Source organism: Aquarana catesbeiana, linkage group LG07 (assembly GCF_042186555.1).
Source record: "Aquarana catesbeiana isolate 2022-GZ linkage group LG07, ASM4218655v1, whole genome shotgun sequence".
NCBI lineage: Eukaryota > Metazoa > Chordata > Amphibia > Anura > Ranidae > Aquarana > Aquarana catesbeiana.
In genome coordinates this window covers 260826498-260842462 of record NC_133330.1, presented here as the reverse complement: position 1 = coordinate 260842462, position 15965 = coordinate 260826498, and the positions used below count along the sequence as shown (strand labels likewise).

General features: G+C 39.6%; 1 protein-coding gene and 1 long non-coding RNA gene across 4 annotated transcripts in view; one reads left to right on the top strand and one right to left on the bottom strand.

Moving 5' to 3' along the window:
• LOC141103555 (uncharacterized) overlaps window positions 1-15965 on the bottom strand; it is a 295050-nt gene that overhangs the window by 160888 nt on the left and 118197 nt on the right. The gene's annotated exons all lie outside the window — the stretch shown is intronic.
• Window positions 1-15965, top strand: part of LOC141103554 (flavin-containing monooxygenase 5-like) — a 207981-nt gene that overhangs the window by 124657 nt on the left and 67359 nt on the right. For both annotated transcript variants that reach the window (XM_073593262.1, XM_073593263.1), the window contains exons 4-5: window positions 2436-2598; window positions 15318-15460. In XM_073593262.1, the coding sequence (XP_073449363.1) occupies window positions 2436-2598; window positions 15318-15460 (306 nt within the window). The remainder of the gene's footprint in view (window positions 1-2435; window positions 2599-15317; window positions 15461-15965) is intronic.

Below are 15965 nucleotides of genomic sequence, written 5' to 3'. Positions count from 1 at the left end.
GAAAAACTGAAATATCACATGGTCCTAAGTAGACCCTTTGCTCAGTATTTAGTAGAAGCACCCTTTTGATCTAATACTCCTTTATTATTTTAGCTGTGTGCTTAGGGTCATTGTCTTGTTAGACAGGAAAAAAATGAACTAAAATGATTTTAGCAAATGGCTGCAATATAACAAAGAGTGAAAAATTTAAGGGGGTCTGAATACTTTCCGTCCCCACTATATATATATATATATATATATATATATATATATATATATATATATATACATATATATTTATACAGTATAAAGAAAGCACTTCTTTTTCCATTTTGGCTAAATTATGGAAGAGTTAAAACCCCATTTTTTTTTACTATCTGCATCCCATTGTGAGGTCACATAGACACAACAGGTAGTGAGAGGGAAATGCCCTTGGAGACAGATGCCATCAGAACCGGAGTCCCCCCTGGGAGGTTTCCTCCCTTTTCCTGCTCTGGGGACAACTCAAAGTTTTGGATTTTCCATATTAGGGTCACTGGGACAAGGAGCTCTTTGTACTGGTGATCAAAAGTAAAAAAATAGAGTTGTCACCAGAAGGAGGGGGGTTCTAACTCTTCACTACTCCATCCAAAATAAAAATAAAAATATGAATTTAGTTTCATTTTAAAATAAGTTTCTGGACATCTACAGTGTGATCCTGGGATATGTCACTGTGTTCATACAATGCTGATTGTGTCTGTGCTCGATTATCCTCCTGGAAGAGGAGAACATGGGATGGTGGGATGGGACAGAAGGAGAAAGAGGACATGGTATTGAGGAGGACATAGAATGGAGGAGATGGGACTGGAGGAGGAGAACATGGTATAGAGAACATGGGATGGAGGACATGGGTCTGGAGGAGGCTGAATGAAGTTCATTGCTTCCGAGCATGCGCTGAATTGTTTCCAAGCATGCATGTTTTTTTGCGCGTTGGAATTGCATACAGAGGAATGGAATTTCCGATAGGAACTTTTTCCGACGGAAAAATAGAGAACCTGCTCTCAATCTTTTGCTGGTGGAAATTCCGCCAGCAAAAGTCCGATGGAGCATACACACGGTCGAATTTCCAACCAAAAGCTCACATCGGACTTTTGCTGGCGGAATTTCCGCACGTGTGTACGGGGCATAAGACAACTAAGGCAAGTGTATCTAAACTAGAAACCAAACATATAATATATTGCAGCTTACCAGTTCTTAGGTATGAAGGCTGCATTCTTTTTGAAAAGCTTTTTTGATTATTTCAGCTTTGTGATCATGTCCTAGAGCAGTGTTTCTCAACTCCAGTCCTCAAGGCGCCCCAACAGGTCATGTTTTCAGGATTTCCCTCATCTGAAACGGCTTTGGGAATTACTAAGGCAGTGAAACTGATCAAATCACCTGTGCAAAATAATGGTAAGCATGAAAACATGACCTGTTGGTGCGCCTTGAGGACTGGAGTTGAGAAACACTGTCCTAGAGTGACAACGCTCCCTTGCTGTGCCATATTTATGGAGAAGCAGGATTGTCACCCTAGTATAGGAAGTTATTTTAGATCAGGGGTCTCCAAACTTTCTAAACCAAGTGCCAGTTTCCTGACTTTCAAATTTTATAAGGGCCGGACTGTGGCCAACGGGAGTAGAAAATGTTCCAGCATCGATGAGAGTCCACAATGTTTCAGGCTTGGTGGTCAGCGGGATTTAAAAAATGTGGTCAATAGGAGGAATAATGCCCCATCGTTGGTATTAGTGGCAGTAACAGTGCACCATAATTGGTGTCAGTGGGAGGAATTATGTCTCGTCGGTGGTATCAGTGGGAGGAATAGTACCCCATTGTTGCTGTCAGTAATAGGAAGAATGATGCCCCATCATTGGCATCAGTGGGAGGAATAGTGCCCCACTGTTGGTGTCAGTGAAAGCAATGATGCCTTATCGTTCGTGTCAGTAGGAGGAATAGTGCCACAAGGACTGGACAAAGGCAAGCAAAGGGCCACGTCCGGTCCTCGGGCCGCAGTTTGGAGACCACTGTTTTAGATTAAAGTGGTAGTAAACTCTGTTCTACCACTTGTACCTATAGGCAAGCCTTTAGTAAGGCTTACCAGTAGGTACTGTGAATAAGTCCTAAATTGTGCTCTGAAGGTTCAGGCCTTCAGAGCACATACACTGGTGACGTCACTGGCTGCATGCACTCTGAATATCTCCTAAACTGTGCAAGTTACAGCATACAGTGCCAGACCTTTAGAGCCCGTGCTGTAAACAGCGCCTCCCGTGTGCATGGGCAGGAGTGATGTCATTGCTTCCCATTGTGTTTGCCTCAATGGGAAGAAAAAGTATCAGTGACCATTGGCCCATTAAGGGTTAGCTCGTCCTGTTTTGCTCTGTTGCCATGAATATCAATAGGTGTAGTCAAATGACTTTTGTCTTCTCCTGTCTTACATGAAGACAGCTGTTTGCAGCATTCGGAAACACCCAGATTTTCTCACCACTGGCCAGTGGGATGTTGTCACAGAGTCGGAAGGAAAACAAGAGAAGCATGTCTTTGATGCCATTCTTGTGTGCATAGGTCACCACACACATCCAAAGTTACCTCTTCATTCTTTTCCAGGTATGAAACTTTCAAAAAGATAAGGTATACCCATGGACAGGAAGATTCCATTTAACCTGTGAGAGATTTGCCTTTCCTTTTCAGCCAAGTAACCTTTCTCCCTCATTTCACATTGTGAATTAAGTAAAGCTATGTTTACTTAGGTCATCTAAATTATATATATAAGGCTCCATGCACACTGGAGCTCATAAACTGCCGTTTTTGGGAGTTTGGGCCTTTTTTTCGTCACAACCCATAAACTCCCCTCTATGTTATCCTATGTGTCCATGCACACATGGACGCTTTTGGACGTTTATCAGCAGTGGAGTTTATGGGCTGTTTTCTGAACGCCATAAAATCGCGTTCAGGAGTCGTTTTCCTGACCACAAAAAACACCAAATGCTCAAAAAAAAGCTCATAAACGCTGATAAACGCTCAAAAATGTGGCTCACCAGCGTTTTTTAACATTTTTGATCCATTGAAAAAAAAATAAAAAAATTTAAAAAAGCTGACATGGAAAAACGCTAAAAAGCGCTATTGCAAAAATGTTAAGAAACGTTGAAAGACTCACTGCAAAGCTACTAGCATTTTTATAACATTATTTTAATGTACAGTGGGCATGGAGCCTAGTGTGCAGTGTGCATGGGCTTCCCCACGGTATCAGAGGGGGGCGGGGTCACCCACTTACGTCACTGGGTGGCCCCGCCCTCAGCTATATAACAGCTGTCACCCAGAAGAAGCGTCACTCAGTGGGAGCCTCCCATGGAGGCGGAACTGTTGCGGCTCTTTTTTTCGGTCCATTGGGCGGTGTGGATTAACATGGCGGGACATTTTTAGTTTTTTATCTTTTAATAAAAGACTTGGCCAAGCTGTCTCCTTGTCTTTTTTACCATTTTTGACACTTTTTTGTGTGAAATGGTAGCGGTACAATGAACCCGTTACCAATTCACATAAGGGGGGCCGGGATCTGGGGATCCCCTTGTTAAAGGGGGCTTCCAGATTCCGATAAGCCCCCCCGCCCTCATACCCCCACAACCACCGGGCAAGAGTTGTGGGGATGAGGCCCTTGTTCCCATCAACATGGGGACAAGGTGTTTTGGGGTCAGACCCCAAAACACCCTCCCCATGTTGAGGGAATGTGCCCTGGTACGGTTCAGGAGGGGGTGGTGTTCTCTTGTCCCCCCTCTTTTCCTGCGGCTTGCCAGGTTGCGTGCTTGGATAAGTGTCTGGTATGGATTTTGGGGGGACCCCTATGCCATTTTTTTTTTATTTGGTGCAGGGTTCCCCTTAATTTCTATACCAGACCTGAGGGGCCTGGTATTATTTTTGGGGGGACCCCCACGCAATTTTTTTTTACATTTTTGGTTCCCCTTAATATTCATACCAGACCCAAAGGGTTTTTTTCAATGAGTTTTATCTATATTGCCGAGACCAGACAATTCATTACAGCCACGATCAGTTTTAAATGACAATTTTTCCTTTAGAAACGTCATTTTGCTGTGGTACTGTTCTAAACACGGGAAAAAAGCGCCACTTTAAAGGCATACTATAGACATCCTCAGGCATAATATTTAAAGGAATATTTAAATTTTATTGTTTCACTTTAAGCATTAAAAAATTCACTGCTCCCGAAAAAATGGCGTTAAAAAAAAAAAAAAAAAAATTTGCATTCATACATGTCCCCTGGGGCAGGACCCAGGTCCCCAAACACTTTTTATGACAATAACTTGCATATAAACCTTTAAAATGACCATTTTTGATTTTTCATTTTAGTGTCCCATAGACTTTAACGGCGTTCTGGCGGCTTACGAATTTGCCCCGAACACCACATATTGTTCGCCGAACTTCCGAACAACCAAAGTTCGGCCTGAACTTATGCTCGGGCCGAACCGTTCGCTAGACATGTGCAGGATGAAAAGATTTGCTTTGTTTCTTTTCGATTCGTTATTTAACTAAATTCGTTTAGTTAAATTCGTTGCATTCGTTACATTCGTTTTCGGGATTCGTTTAGTTTCGTATTCGAATTGGAAAAAATTCACCCGCATTTGAAAAAAGCTATCAAACTCGAAAAAATTCTACCACCTTCGAAAAAAATTCTACCGTATTTGAAAAAATTCGAACAAATTTGAAAAAGTAAACTATATATAACCATTTTGCGAAATTCATGTAGACTGAAATTTAAATTTTAATAGAAAAGATTAGAATAGAATCGAAAATACTAGAAAAGAATAGCATAGCAAAACAATAGCATAGAACAGAAAAAAATATTATATATATGTGTATATATATATATATATATATATATATATATATATATATATATATATATATACACATACACATATATATAATATTTTTTTCTGTTCTATGCTATTGTTTTGCTATGCTATTCTTTTCTAGTATTTTATATATATATATATATTTATATTTTATATATATATAAAACATCTTCTGAAACTCGAATTTCGTATAGAATGAAATTGAATTCCAATAGAAAAGGTTAGAAAATGGGCGCCACAGTGGTGTAGTGGTAGCACTCTCGCCTAGCAGTAAGAAGGGTCACTGGTTCGAATCCCAACCACGACACTACCTGCTTGGAGTTTGCATGTTCTCACTGTGCCTATGTGGGCTTCCTCCGGGTGCTCCGGTTTCCTCCCACACTCCAAAGACATGCTGGTAGGTTAATTGGATCCTGTCTAAATTGTCCCTAGTATGTATGAATGTGGGTTAGGGACCTTAGATTGTAAGCCCCTTGAGGGGGACTGATGTGAATGTACAATGTATATGTAAAAGCGCTGCGTAAATTGACAGCGCTATATAAGTACCATAAATAAATAAAATAAAAATTAGAAAATAATATAAAAAAAATAGCATAGAAAAACCATAGAACAGAATAGAAAAAAATATAACATATTCTATTTTTTTTTCTCATATTTTCTATTCGAATTCATTCTGTACCAAATTCCAATTTCGGAAGATGGTTGTATATATGTATATATATATATATATATATATATATATATATATATTGGTTGTGTGTATATATATATATATATATATATATATATATATATATATATATATATATATATGGTTGTATGTATATATATATATATATATATATATATATATATATATTATATTATATTATATTTTTTCTATTCTGTTCTATTGTTTTTCCTATTCTAGTCTTTTCTGTTCTATTTCATTTCATTCTATTTCTATATAACCATTTTCTGAAATTCGAATTTCGTATACAATGAATTTGCATTCAAATAGAAAAGATTAGAATAAAATAGAAAATAATAGAAAAGAATAGCATAGAAAAACAATAGACCAGCATAGCAAAAATATAATATATATATATATAACATCCTCCAAAATTCGAATTTCATATAGAATGAATTCAAATTTGAATAGAAAAGATTAGAATATAATAGAAAATAATAGAAAACAATAGAACAGAAAGGAAAAAATTGAAAATTTTATATATATATATCTAGATATATATAGATATATCTAGATATATATATATAAAACCATCTTCTCAGGGGCGTGGTTGGACGAGATACAGGGAGGACGTGTGGACGCTGTGCTCCGTCCAGGCAATTTCTATCTACTGCCATCCCTGCCTTATTTTCCCTTGAGAGAAGTTTATTCTTCGCTGGGAATAACCTAAATCCCCTCGGCTGCAGATCCAGCCGGATCTTGACTGAAATTCAGCGAAGTCGGGCTCCCTGAGACCTTCTGCCTGTCCTGCACTGAAGGCTACCGCCGCCATATTGGGGCCTGCGGCCTGTCCGGAGCCTGCCGCTCTCCTGCGCTGCGGACCGGGGGACGGGTGGAGGCTTTGCTGGGGACTTTTCATCCGGGACATCCGAGACGCCACCGAGGGGAGCCGGACACCCGTATTGTGGAGGAGAGCCGAGCGGGACCTTTTCCCTTCATCCCGGATCCCCTCACGGCCTGCCGCCATTCCCAGGCCTATCATCCGGTCATCCTGGACACTGTGAGTAGAAGGGCTTTAGCCCGATCCTATTGACGCTGCTGCCCCACAGTACCTGACCCCCAGAGTCCCTGTTCTTAGGCCCTAAAGATCCGGTTCGGGCCTGTGAGGAGAGGCGCCCTCCCGACCGGCCTCAGCCATCAGGAAAGACCGCGGCTTCGGCCTAGTCCTGGAAGCCGGCGGCCATCTTGGTACTCCAGGTACCCCTACAACCTAATCCCTTCAGTTTAATCAAATATTAACCATCTGCAAACACCAAATTCTTCACTTATCTGCAAACTTCTCAACTATTGGCCTCAGTCATCAGGAAGGACCGCGGCTTCGGCCTAGTCCTGGAAACTGGCGGACATCTTGGTACTCCAAGTACCCCTACAACCTAATCCCTTCAGTTTAATCAAATACTAACCATCTGCAAACACCAAATTCTTAATTTATCTGCAAACAGCTCTCCCTGAAATCTAATGTGACCACCTCCAGTCTGGCGTGCAGGGAAGCAGACATGTAAGAGGAGAACTTTGATCCCCGTCTCTTTAATAGATGCTCCTACAAAGCTAGCGGTTCCTTATTAATCACAGGAGCGATATAATAACAAGATATCTGATCCTTCCTAACACTGCATGGGGAAGATTGGCTTCCAGAAGGCAATATATAGAGGCTTTATCCCACCGCCAACGTCTCAGACCCCTAATACCATGGAGCGCTTTTTATATAAACAACGATCCCCGACCTCCAGTGAACAACTGGGATCTTTGGACACTGCTGACTCACATATTCTGCCGGAAGGCATGACCCAAGATGATAACAGATCCCAATTTTCTCAGCACTCTCTCCCACCCGACCATCCCGTAGATGTAGTGACAGTAGCTGTTCTAGATACAAAGCTGAACTCATTACTACATGATCTAACCCGCAGCATCGCTAAAGAGGTGGGCAAAATAGCGCATGAGTTACGGGGTGAAATTGACCAGCTAGGCGAACGCACCAACACATTGGAGAACAAATTCGATGAACTGACCCAATATGTACATGTTCTTGAAGAGAACAACTCCAACCTGAAACATACAGTCTCCCTACTCCAGCTTCAACAGGAAGACCTGGAAAACCGTGAAAGACGCCAGAATCTGAGGATCAGGGGAGTCCCTGAAGCGGTGAGCGACAAGGAATTACGTCCCTACCTTTTAGGCCTATTCGTTACTTTAGCCCCACACATCCTGGACATAGACTGGCGTATGGACAGGGCGCACAGATCTCTGGCCCTAAAACCTCCTCCTAATGCCAATCCCAGAGATATTATTGTCCGCTTCCACTTCTACGAGAGCAAGGAAGCCCTCACACTTGCAACGTGTAACAAGTCACGTATTGACTATAAACAACACAAGATCCAGATATTCAATGACCTCTCCCCAATCACTTTGGCCAAAAGGCACAGTTTCCGTCCTGTCACTACTCATCTACAAAACCACCAGGTTCCTTACCGCTGGGGATTCCCCTTCCGCTTAACCGTTTCCAAAGATGGTGTTCAACACTCCCTGAGAGACCTCTACGAAAGTGAAGCCTTTATCCGCAGTCTAGGCCTTCCGCCTATGCCTGAAGAAGATTCTATACCCCAAGCACCGAACCCCAAACCACTCACCACACCAGCCAAAATCTGAACCCCAGTTCAACGAAGATCCAAGAAGAACTTCTCCACCCCACAACGAGCCAATAATCACAGATATCCAACATGATGTGACTTATTATTTTTTTTTATTATTTTCTTTTTTCTCAATTTTTGCTCTTTTCTCCATGACCGGATAATACCTACCATGGTTATCCCAGTGACCTCACTGTGATTGGGTCACTTTGTTGAGAGGTTACACCTCTTACGGATGTCTCTGCTAGATGCCTTTTTGGGGGTCGTTCTCCCCCTTTAATATATATTTTTTTTTTCTTCTACTAGCTTGTCTTAAGATTTACCTACTTGTTCATGATAATATGCCAAACATCTTTGCTCCTCCTGTCTGTTTGTTTTTCTTTTAACAAAAAACAGAGATGAGGATCTACCCACCTCCCCCCCTCCTCCATTAGTCCCTGCAGGCTAACATGCCCCCCCTCATGACCCAAGGCTTTTGCCTGGGCAGCCTGAAATTTTTTCTCAGGCTTTTCAAAAATTTTTTCCTTTTTCCTTTTTTATTGTTTTTTCTCTCCCCAGTCAATTTATTTCCTGTTTTTTTACCTCCTTTGGAGTTTTCATATGCAGGTCTTTTTTCTTTTTTTTCCCTATTTGACCTTTATATGTTGTTTCAGTACTATACTTATATTAATATACCAACTGCAAGATATGTTTATTTTCAAATGTTCTTTTTTAACGATGCTCATTTATATGTTCTCAGTTTTTATACTATACTAGCACTTTTCTGTATGACCAAATATGGCCCTCAAGGTTTATTCTTGTAATGTAAAAGGATTAAATTCCATAGGCAAACGGTGGCAGGCTTTAAAAGAATTTAAATCATCCAAAGCAGAGGTGATTATGGTTCAGGAAACCCATTTTAAATCCGGGGGCTCCTTTAAATTTGCCTCTAGACACTTTCCCGTAGCATATACTGCTTCTGATCCCTCTGGAAAAGCGGGAGTGGCAATTCTTATTAAACGCTCAAGCCCAATTAAGATTCTCTCTTCCTACCTAGACCCTCATGGTAGGTTCATATTCCTGAAATGTAGTCACCTATCTACCTCCTTTTCCTTGGTTAACATATATGCACCAAATGTAGGACAAATTGGTTTCCTTGAAAAAGTTTTAGAGAAACTACTACCCTTCTCCCAGCCTTTTATGATCATGGGAGGCGACTTTAATATGTGCATGTCCCCGACCAGGGACAGGAAAACTTTATTCCAAACCACTCCGCAATCTGCCTCCAAGAAAGTATCAACATCCTTTCGCAAACTAGTTAGATCTCATAATCTTTTTGACTCCTGGAGGATAAAACACCCAACCCAAAAGCATTATACATTTTACTCTCACCCTCACAAGTCTTATTCTAGACTAGATTATTTCCTTATAACAGGTCCTCTACTTCCCTATGTAGTCTCTTCTGAAATAAATCCTATTACCTGGTCGGATCATGCACCTATTGAACTCAATGTCCAAATCCTGCCACTGGTGCCTCAATGAATCTTTGCTTAAAAACCCTTTATCTCAAACCCAACTACAGCAGAAACTGAGTTTTTCCAGATTAATGATGGCTCTGTTTCGGAGATTTCCACCCTGTGGGAGGCCCATAAAGCCTTTTTTAGAGGTGAATGCATAGCTTTGGGCTCCCGCCTAAAGAAAGATTCTGTACAACTCAAAAATGATCTTATTACTCAACTGCAGATAGCTGAAAGAAATTTACTGGCCTCCCCCACGGTGGAAAAATTGAGAAATGTCATCTCAATCCGGGATCAGATTAAGTCTTTTGATATGAACCAAATTTCCAAATCCATGATGTGGGCTAAGCAAAAATTTTACGATTACGCAAACAAACCACATAGGATGCTGGTGAACAAATTAAAATCACGGCCCTTTCTATCGATACCCGACCATTTGATACAATCTGATGGCACCCCCACATACTGTCCGAAAGCTATGTCAAAAGTCTTTGGTGACTTTTATAGTCGGCTTTATAACTGTTTAGGTCCTGACTCGCATCCTCAATTCTCACAATCTGAGTTTGATAAATTTTGAATTCAGATTACAAAATTTTTACTAAGATATTAGCTAATAGATTATCCCCACTATTAACGTCCCTGATCCACAGAGACCAGGTAGGATTCGTTCCCTCAAGACATGCTGGAGATAATACAAGAAGAACCATAGATTTGATAGACCTAATAACTAGAACCAAACGTCCCACCATAGTCTTGAGCTTAGATGCTCAAAAAGCTTTCGATCGATTAAGTTGGCCCTTCATGTTCACAGTTTTAACCCGATTCGGATTCTCAGGCCCCTTTATACAAGCTCTACATACCCTATACTCCTTCCCTACGTCTCAAGTCCAGTTGTCCTCCTATATTTCACAACGATTTACTCTTAGTAATGGCACGAGACAAGGCTGCCCTTTGTCGCCCCTATTATTTATACTAAGTCTAGAACCTTTAGCAGTAGCTATTAGATCCCATCCTAATATCAGGGGAATTCCATTACGACATCAGGACTACAAACTCTCTCTTTATGCAGATGACATTCTACTGACCATCACACATCCCGAGATTTCATTACCCTCCTTGCACAAAACTCTCTCCGCATTTGGTTCCTTATCAGGTTTTCGTATTAATCAGACTAAAACAGAAGCTCTCCCCATCAATATACCCTCAGATATACTCAGTTCCTTACAAAACAGATTTAAGTATAGATGGTGCCAGACTTCACTAAAATATTTAGGAATTCATCTTACCCCTTCATATCACTCTCTTTACCAAGCTAATTTCCCTCCTTTGTTCGCAGAAATTGCTAAACTTCTACAACATTGGTCTTCCATCCCAATTTCCCTTCTTGGTAGGATTAATCTTCTTTAAATGTCGGTACTGCCCAAATTATTGTATCTTTTTGAAACGCTCCCGGTTCCAGTCCCTTTGTCGCAGTTGAAAAATCTCCAGAGAAAGTGCCTTAACTTTGTTTGGAACAATGCATCCCATAGAATTGCTCAATCAGTAGTCCTTTCTCCTAGAGCTAAAGGAGGGTTGGCCGCCCCCGACTTTATTAAATATTATTATGCCTCTCATCTTAGAGTACTGACTGCATGGACCTCAAGGAAAGCTGCAAATAGATGGGCTGAAATTGAAATGGGGATTACTGCCCCTGTACATCCGTGCTATATGCTATGGCCATCCTCAAAGAAATTCACATCCCAACTAAGGTCTCTGTGTCTTTCCCCGATGCTTTTTACGCTATCAATCTGGAAAAAGTGTATGGATAAATTTCGTCTTTCCTTATCTTGCTCCCCTCTCCAGAATATCCTTTTCAATCCAGACATCCCGGACGGACTATCTTATGTGCGAACAATTCCGTGGACACATGCAGGTATATTTCAGCTGCGACATTTGGTTCACCCAGTAACACATAAGCTTTTACCTTTCTCAGTCCTCAAAGAAAAACATGCTCTACCGAAATCTACGGAAAACTTCTACTTACAAATTAAACATTTTTTCCAATCCAACTTCCCCTCATTATCCTTAGAAAAACCCACTGATTTTGAATTACTGTGTACAAATGGCCCATACGAACCAAAACTAATCTCATCCATATATAAAATACTCCAGGCAATACCCCCTTTAACTGACTCCATACATAGATACATGACAAAATGGTCCAAAATGCTAAATAGATCAATTTCAATAATAGATTGGGGTAAAATCTGGGAGTCGGCTTTTAAAGTTTCCAGATGTGTGGCACAAAAGGAGACCTCTATTAAAATAATATTTTTTTGGTACAAAACTCCTGAGTTGCTACATGCCCAAAATTCATCTCTCTCTGATCTGTGCTGGAGGTGTGGACGGTCCGTAGGTACGCATCTTCACATTTTTTGGGACTGTCATATCTTAAGTGCATATTGGACTGAGATACAAAATTTATTGCAATCACTTTTCGCCACATCTATTCCATTAAACCCCATACATTTTCTTTTGGGCCTACCTTTCCCGGGTATTCCTAAATCACTTCAGAGACTAGGGTCTTTTGTACTTCTGGCAGCAAAAAGAGCAATCCCTAGACTTTGGCTTTCTACCAACGCTCCCATGTTACACCACGCTCTTTCCATTATCACAGATATGCGTAAAATGGAACATTTAACCGCGAAAATTGAAGGTAAAATTCCCCAATTTGAAAAAATATGGAAACCTTGGGATGATTCAAAATGTTCTTCTGAGTCTCCCATTTCTGATCCTTTTTGACTCCAAGTTGCACGTTTTCTTGAGCATCCTTGTGTTTGAACATATAGTTGAGATAGAAGCATGGATACTGTATGGAACTTCTTTTTTGTATGTATGACCCAATTCGGGAAGAAGTTGACATCTATCTGTACAGATATCCTCACCAAGCTTGTTTACACTGTTTGTACTTAACTTCTGACTGCTTCTATGTTAAATTGTCATAACTTTTTCTTATACCTTTTGTTATGCTGATTTATATTTGTTGAAAAAATAAAAAATTATATAAAACCATCTTCTGAAATTGGAATTTTGTATATAGAATGAATTTGAATAGAAAAGATTAGAATACAATGGAAAATAATAGAAAAGAATAGCATAGAAAAACCAATAGAACAGAACAGAAAAAAATATTATATATATATACCATCTTCCGAAATTCAAATTTCGTATAAAATGAATTTGAATTTGAATAGAAAAGATTAGAATACAGTAGAAAAGAATAGACTAGAAAAACAATAGAACAGAATAGAATTAAATATATTTTATATATTATATTTTATTCTATTCTGTTCTATTGTTTTTCTAGTCTATTCTTTTCTATTCAAATCTTTTCTATTCCAATTCAAATCATCCTACACAAAATTCGAACTTCGAAGCCATGTCCCGAAATTCAAATTTCGTAGAGAATGAATTTGAATAGAAAAGACTATTATAGAATAGAAAATAATAGAAAAGAAAAGCATAGAAAAACAATAGAACAGAATAAAAAAAAATTATATATATATATATATATATATATATATATATATACATATATACATATTCTATTGCTTTATTATTTTATATTTTATTGTATTGTATTTTTTAGAAAATTGATTTTTACTTTTTTCAAAATTCGAGTCGAATTTGTTTTCGAATTAGTTTGCTTTTTTCGGATTCATTTAAATTTGTTACTTTTGTAATTCAGAAATTCGGATGCATGCAAATGTCCGAATAATGAAAAATTCATCCGAATTTCAATTTGGAACGAAACATAATTCACATGTCTACTGTTCGCCCATCCCTAATCTTGACCTCTGGGTTATGAGAAAAGTTTACTTGTCATACTATATCAAACTTGAGATAACACAAGAGGGGATCAATCATAGGGGCTTTTTGTGATAATAGCTCTTAGAAATAGCCTAGAAATGGAGCAATGTACAGCCAATTTGTGCACACGTCATTTGGCAGTACATTGCAACTCCCTCAACAAAAACAAGGTTGTGTAATACCTAAGAATTTAGAACAAATGATCAGAATATATTTTATATATTTTTATTATATATATTTTACTGTATGAGCCTTCTATTAATTTTTCATGATTCCAGACTCCAGGTATTCTGTATCTTAACAGAGGCCTTTGCTGACAGTTTCCAGAAGCTTTATGAACATTGCCAAAAAAAGTGTGTTGTGAAGGATTGAGATTATTGTAAAGTCCAATAAAGGTCATTTGTTTTATATCATCTGTTTTGTTTGTTTCCTGATACCATTCACAAAACTTTTTAGATGCACCTCGTGTTGCCTTTCCTAGCTTTGTATCATCAGCAAACATGCAGCATGACTTTTGTTTTGCATATCTCTATAATCAGCTCAAAATTTCAATGTTGTAAAAAAATTATTTACGAAAAGAATAAAAAGAATGGGCGGAGGGACGGCATGACATGACAGCAGGACAGGCAGGGGGTAATGTAGGAAGATGGCCCCTTTAAGGAAAGGGAGGTGGTTAAGAGCCGGGAGGCATCCTGAGGAAGTTGGTGAGAAAGAGAAGGAGGAAGTGACGTCAGTCGAGAGCGGAGAGGGAGAAAATTCCCACGCTCCCGATGTTTGGTTAGTATTACAGTGAGGCCGTCAGGACAGCCTGGCAGTGGTGGGTCTTTGGAGGAAGAGAAGAAGGCTGGTATATAACATGGTTGGGACCCATCTGTGTTATGGGGTTCTCGGGTACCTTCCGGTTAACGAGGGATTTAACCAGGAAGGGGTAAAAAATGTTGGAGTTGGTGGCTTGCGACTGGAGGCCTAATGCCGCGTACACACGAGCGGACTTTACGGCAGACTTAGTCCAGCGTATTGGATTTTGTCGGAGAATAAGATCGTGTGTGGGCTCCAGCGGACTTTGTTTTCTCAAAAGTTGGACGGACTTAGATTTGAAACATGTTTTAAATCAATCCTTTGAAATCGAGTCCAGTCGAAAAGTCCGCTCGTCTGTATGCTAGTTCGACGGACAAAAAGCCACGCTAGGGCAGCTATTGGCTACTGGCTATGAACTTCCTTGTTTTAGTCCGGTCGTACGTCATCACGTACGAATTCGACGGACTTTGGTGGATTGTGTGTAGGCAAGTCCGTTCATTCAGAAAGTCCGTCGTAAAGTACGTCGAAAAGTCCGCCGAGCAAAGTCTGCCGTAAAGTCCGCTCATGTGTACGCTGCATTAGTTTTAAAAGAAGTTGGTTGCAGTGACCAAGTTGTGTGTCGTTGCCCTCAAAGACCACCAAGGTATAGAGAAGTTTTGGTTGATGGTTATTTTAAATGTTATTTATTTAAATTACGTTAATTGTTAAATAAAAGGCCGTAAGGCCATTTTACTCCAAAATCTTGTCACGTCATTTATTGGGTAAGTGGAGGGTTTGGAGATTATTGTATAAGAGGTTGGAAAAGAAAACTGGAGGTATATGTCCTTCATATGTCATGTAATTCTTTACTAAAGCACCTAATGTTCCAATAAACAGCATTACCCTGATAATAGGGTGTATATTTATTTAAACAGAAATGAGTTTTAATGAATCAATATTTCTATGCTGTTGTTTATAGGCATTGAAAACTTCAAAGGTCAGTACTTTCATAGCCGTGATTACAAATCTCCTGAACCTTTCAAAAACAAAAAAGTAATAGTGATTGGTATTGGAAACACTGCAGTTGATCTGGTGGTGGAAATCAGCGCTGTAGCTAAACAGGTATGTATTCTGATTCTTCCTAGGATGGGGTGAATCTTTTTAAATTCATATTATTTCTAGAAACTAACTATATACATCATAATGAAAATGTATGAAAAATTTCACTGCCCTAAAAACAATTTGCTGCAAAATGCATCCTTCTATAGAGTTCAGAAAGAGTGCTGTAATGCTCTATTGTCCCTATAAATTAAGTAGCAGGAAAATGAACTGTATGATTTGTTTGGAGCTTATTCTGTACAAGGTGGTCACTGAACTTCCCTGTGTGTTCCCACCAACAGGATAAAACAATATTGCCTTTTGTGAGAAGAACTCATAGAGAGACTCTTGTGGTTGTATTTTATACTAGTGCCTTTTTACTGCTAATCTGTGAGAGACTGCATCTTGTAACTTTGCTCTTATGTGGTCTGTAATTGCAGTGGGTGGCTGACATAGAACAAGGTGGCCAATCAGTTTGCATGCAGATTAGTGTCGATCTGTAATTTCCATTAACAGAGATCTGTGTGTC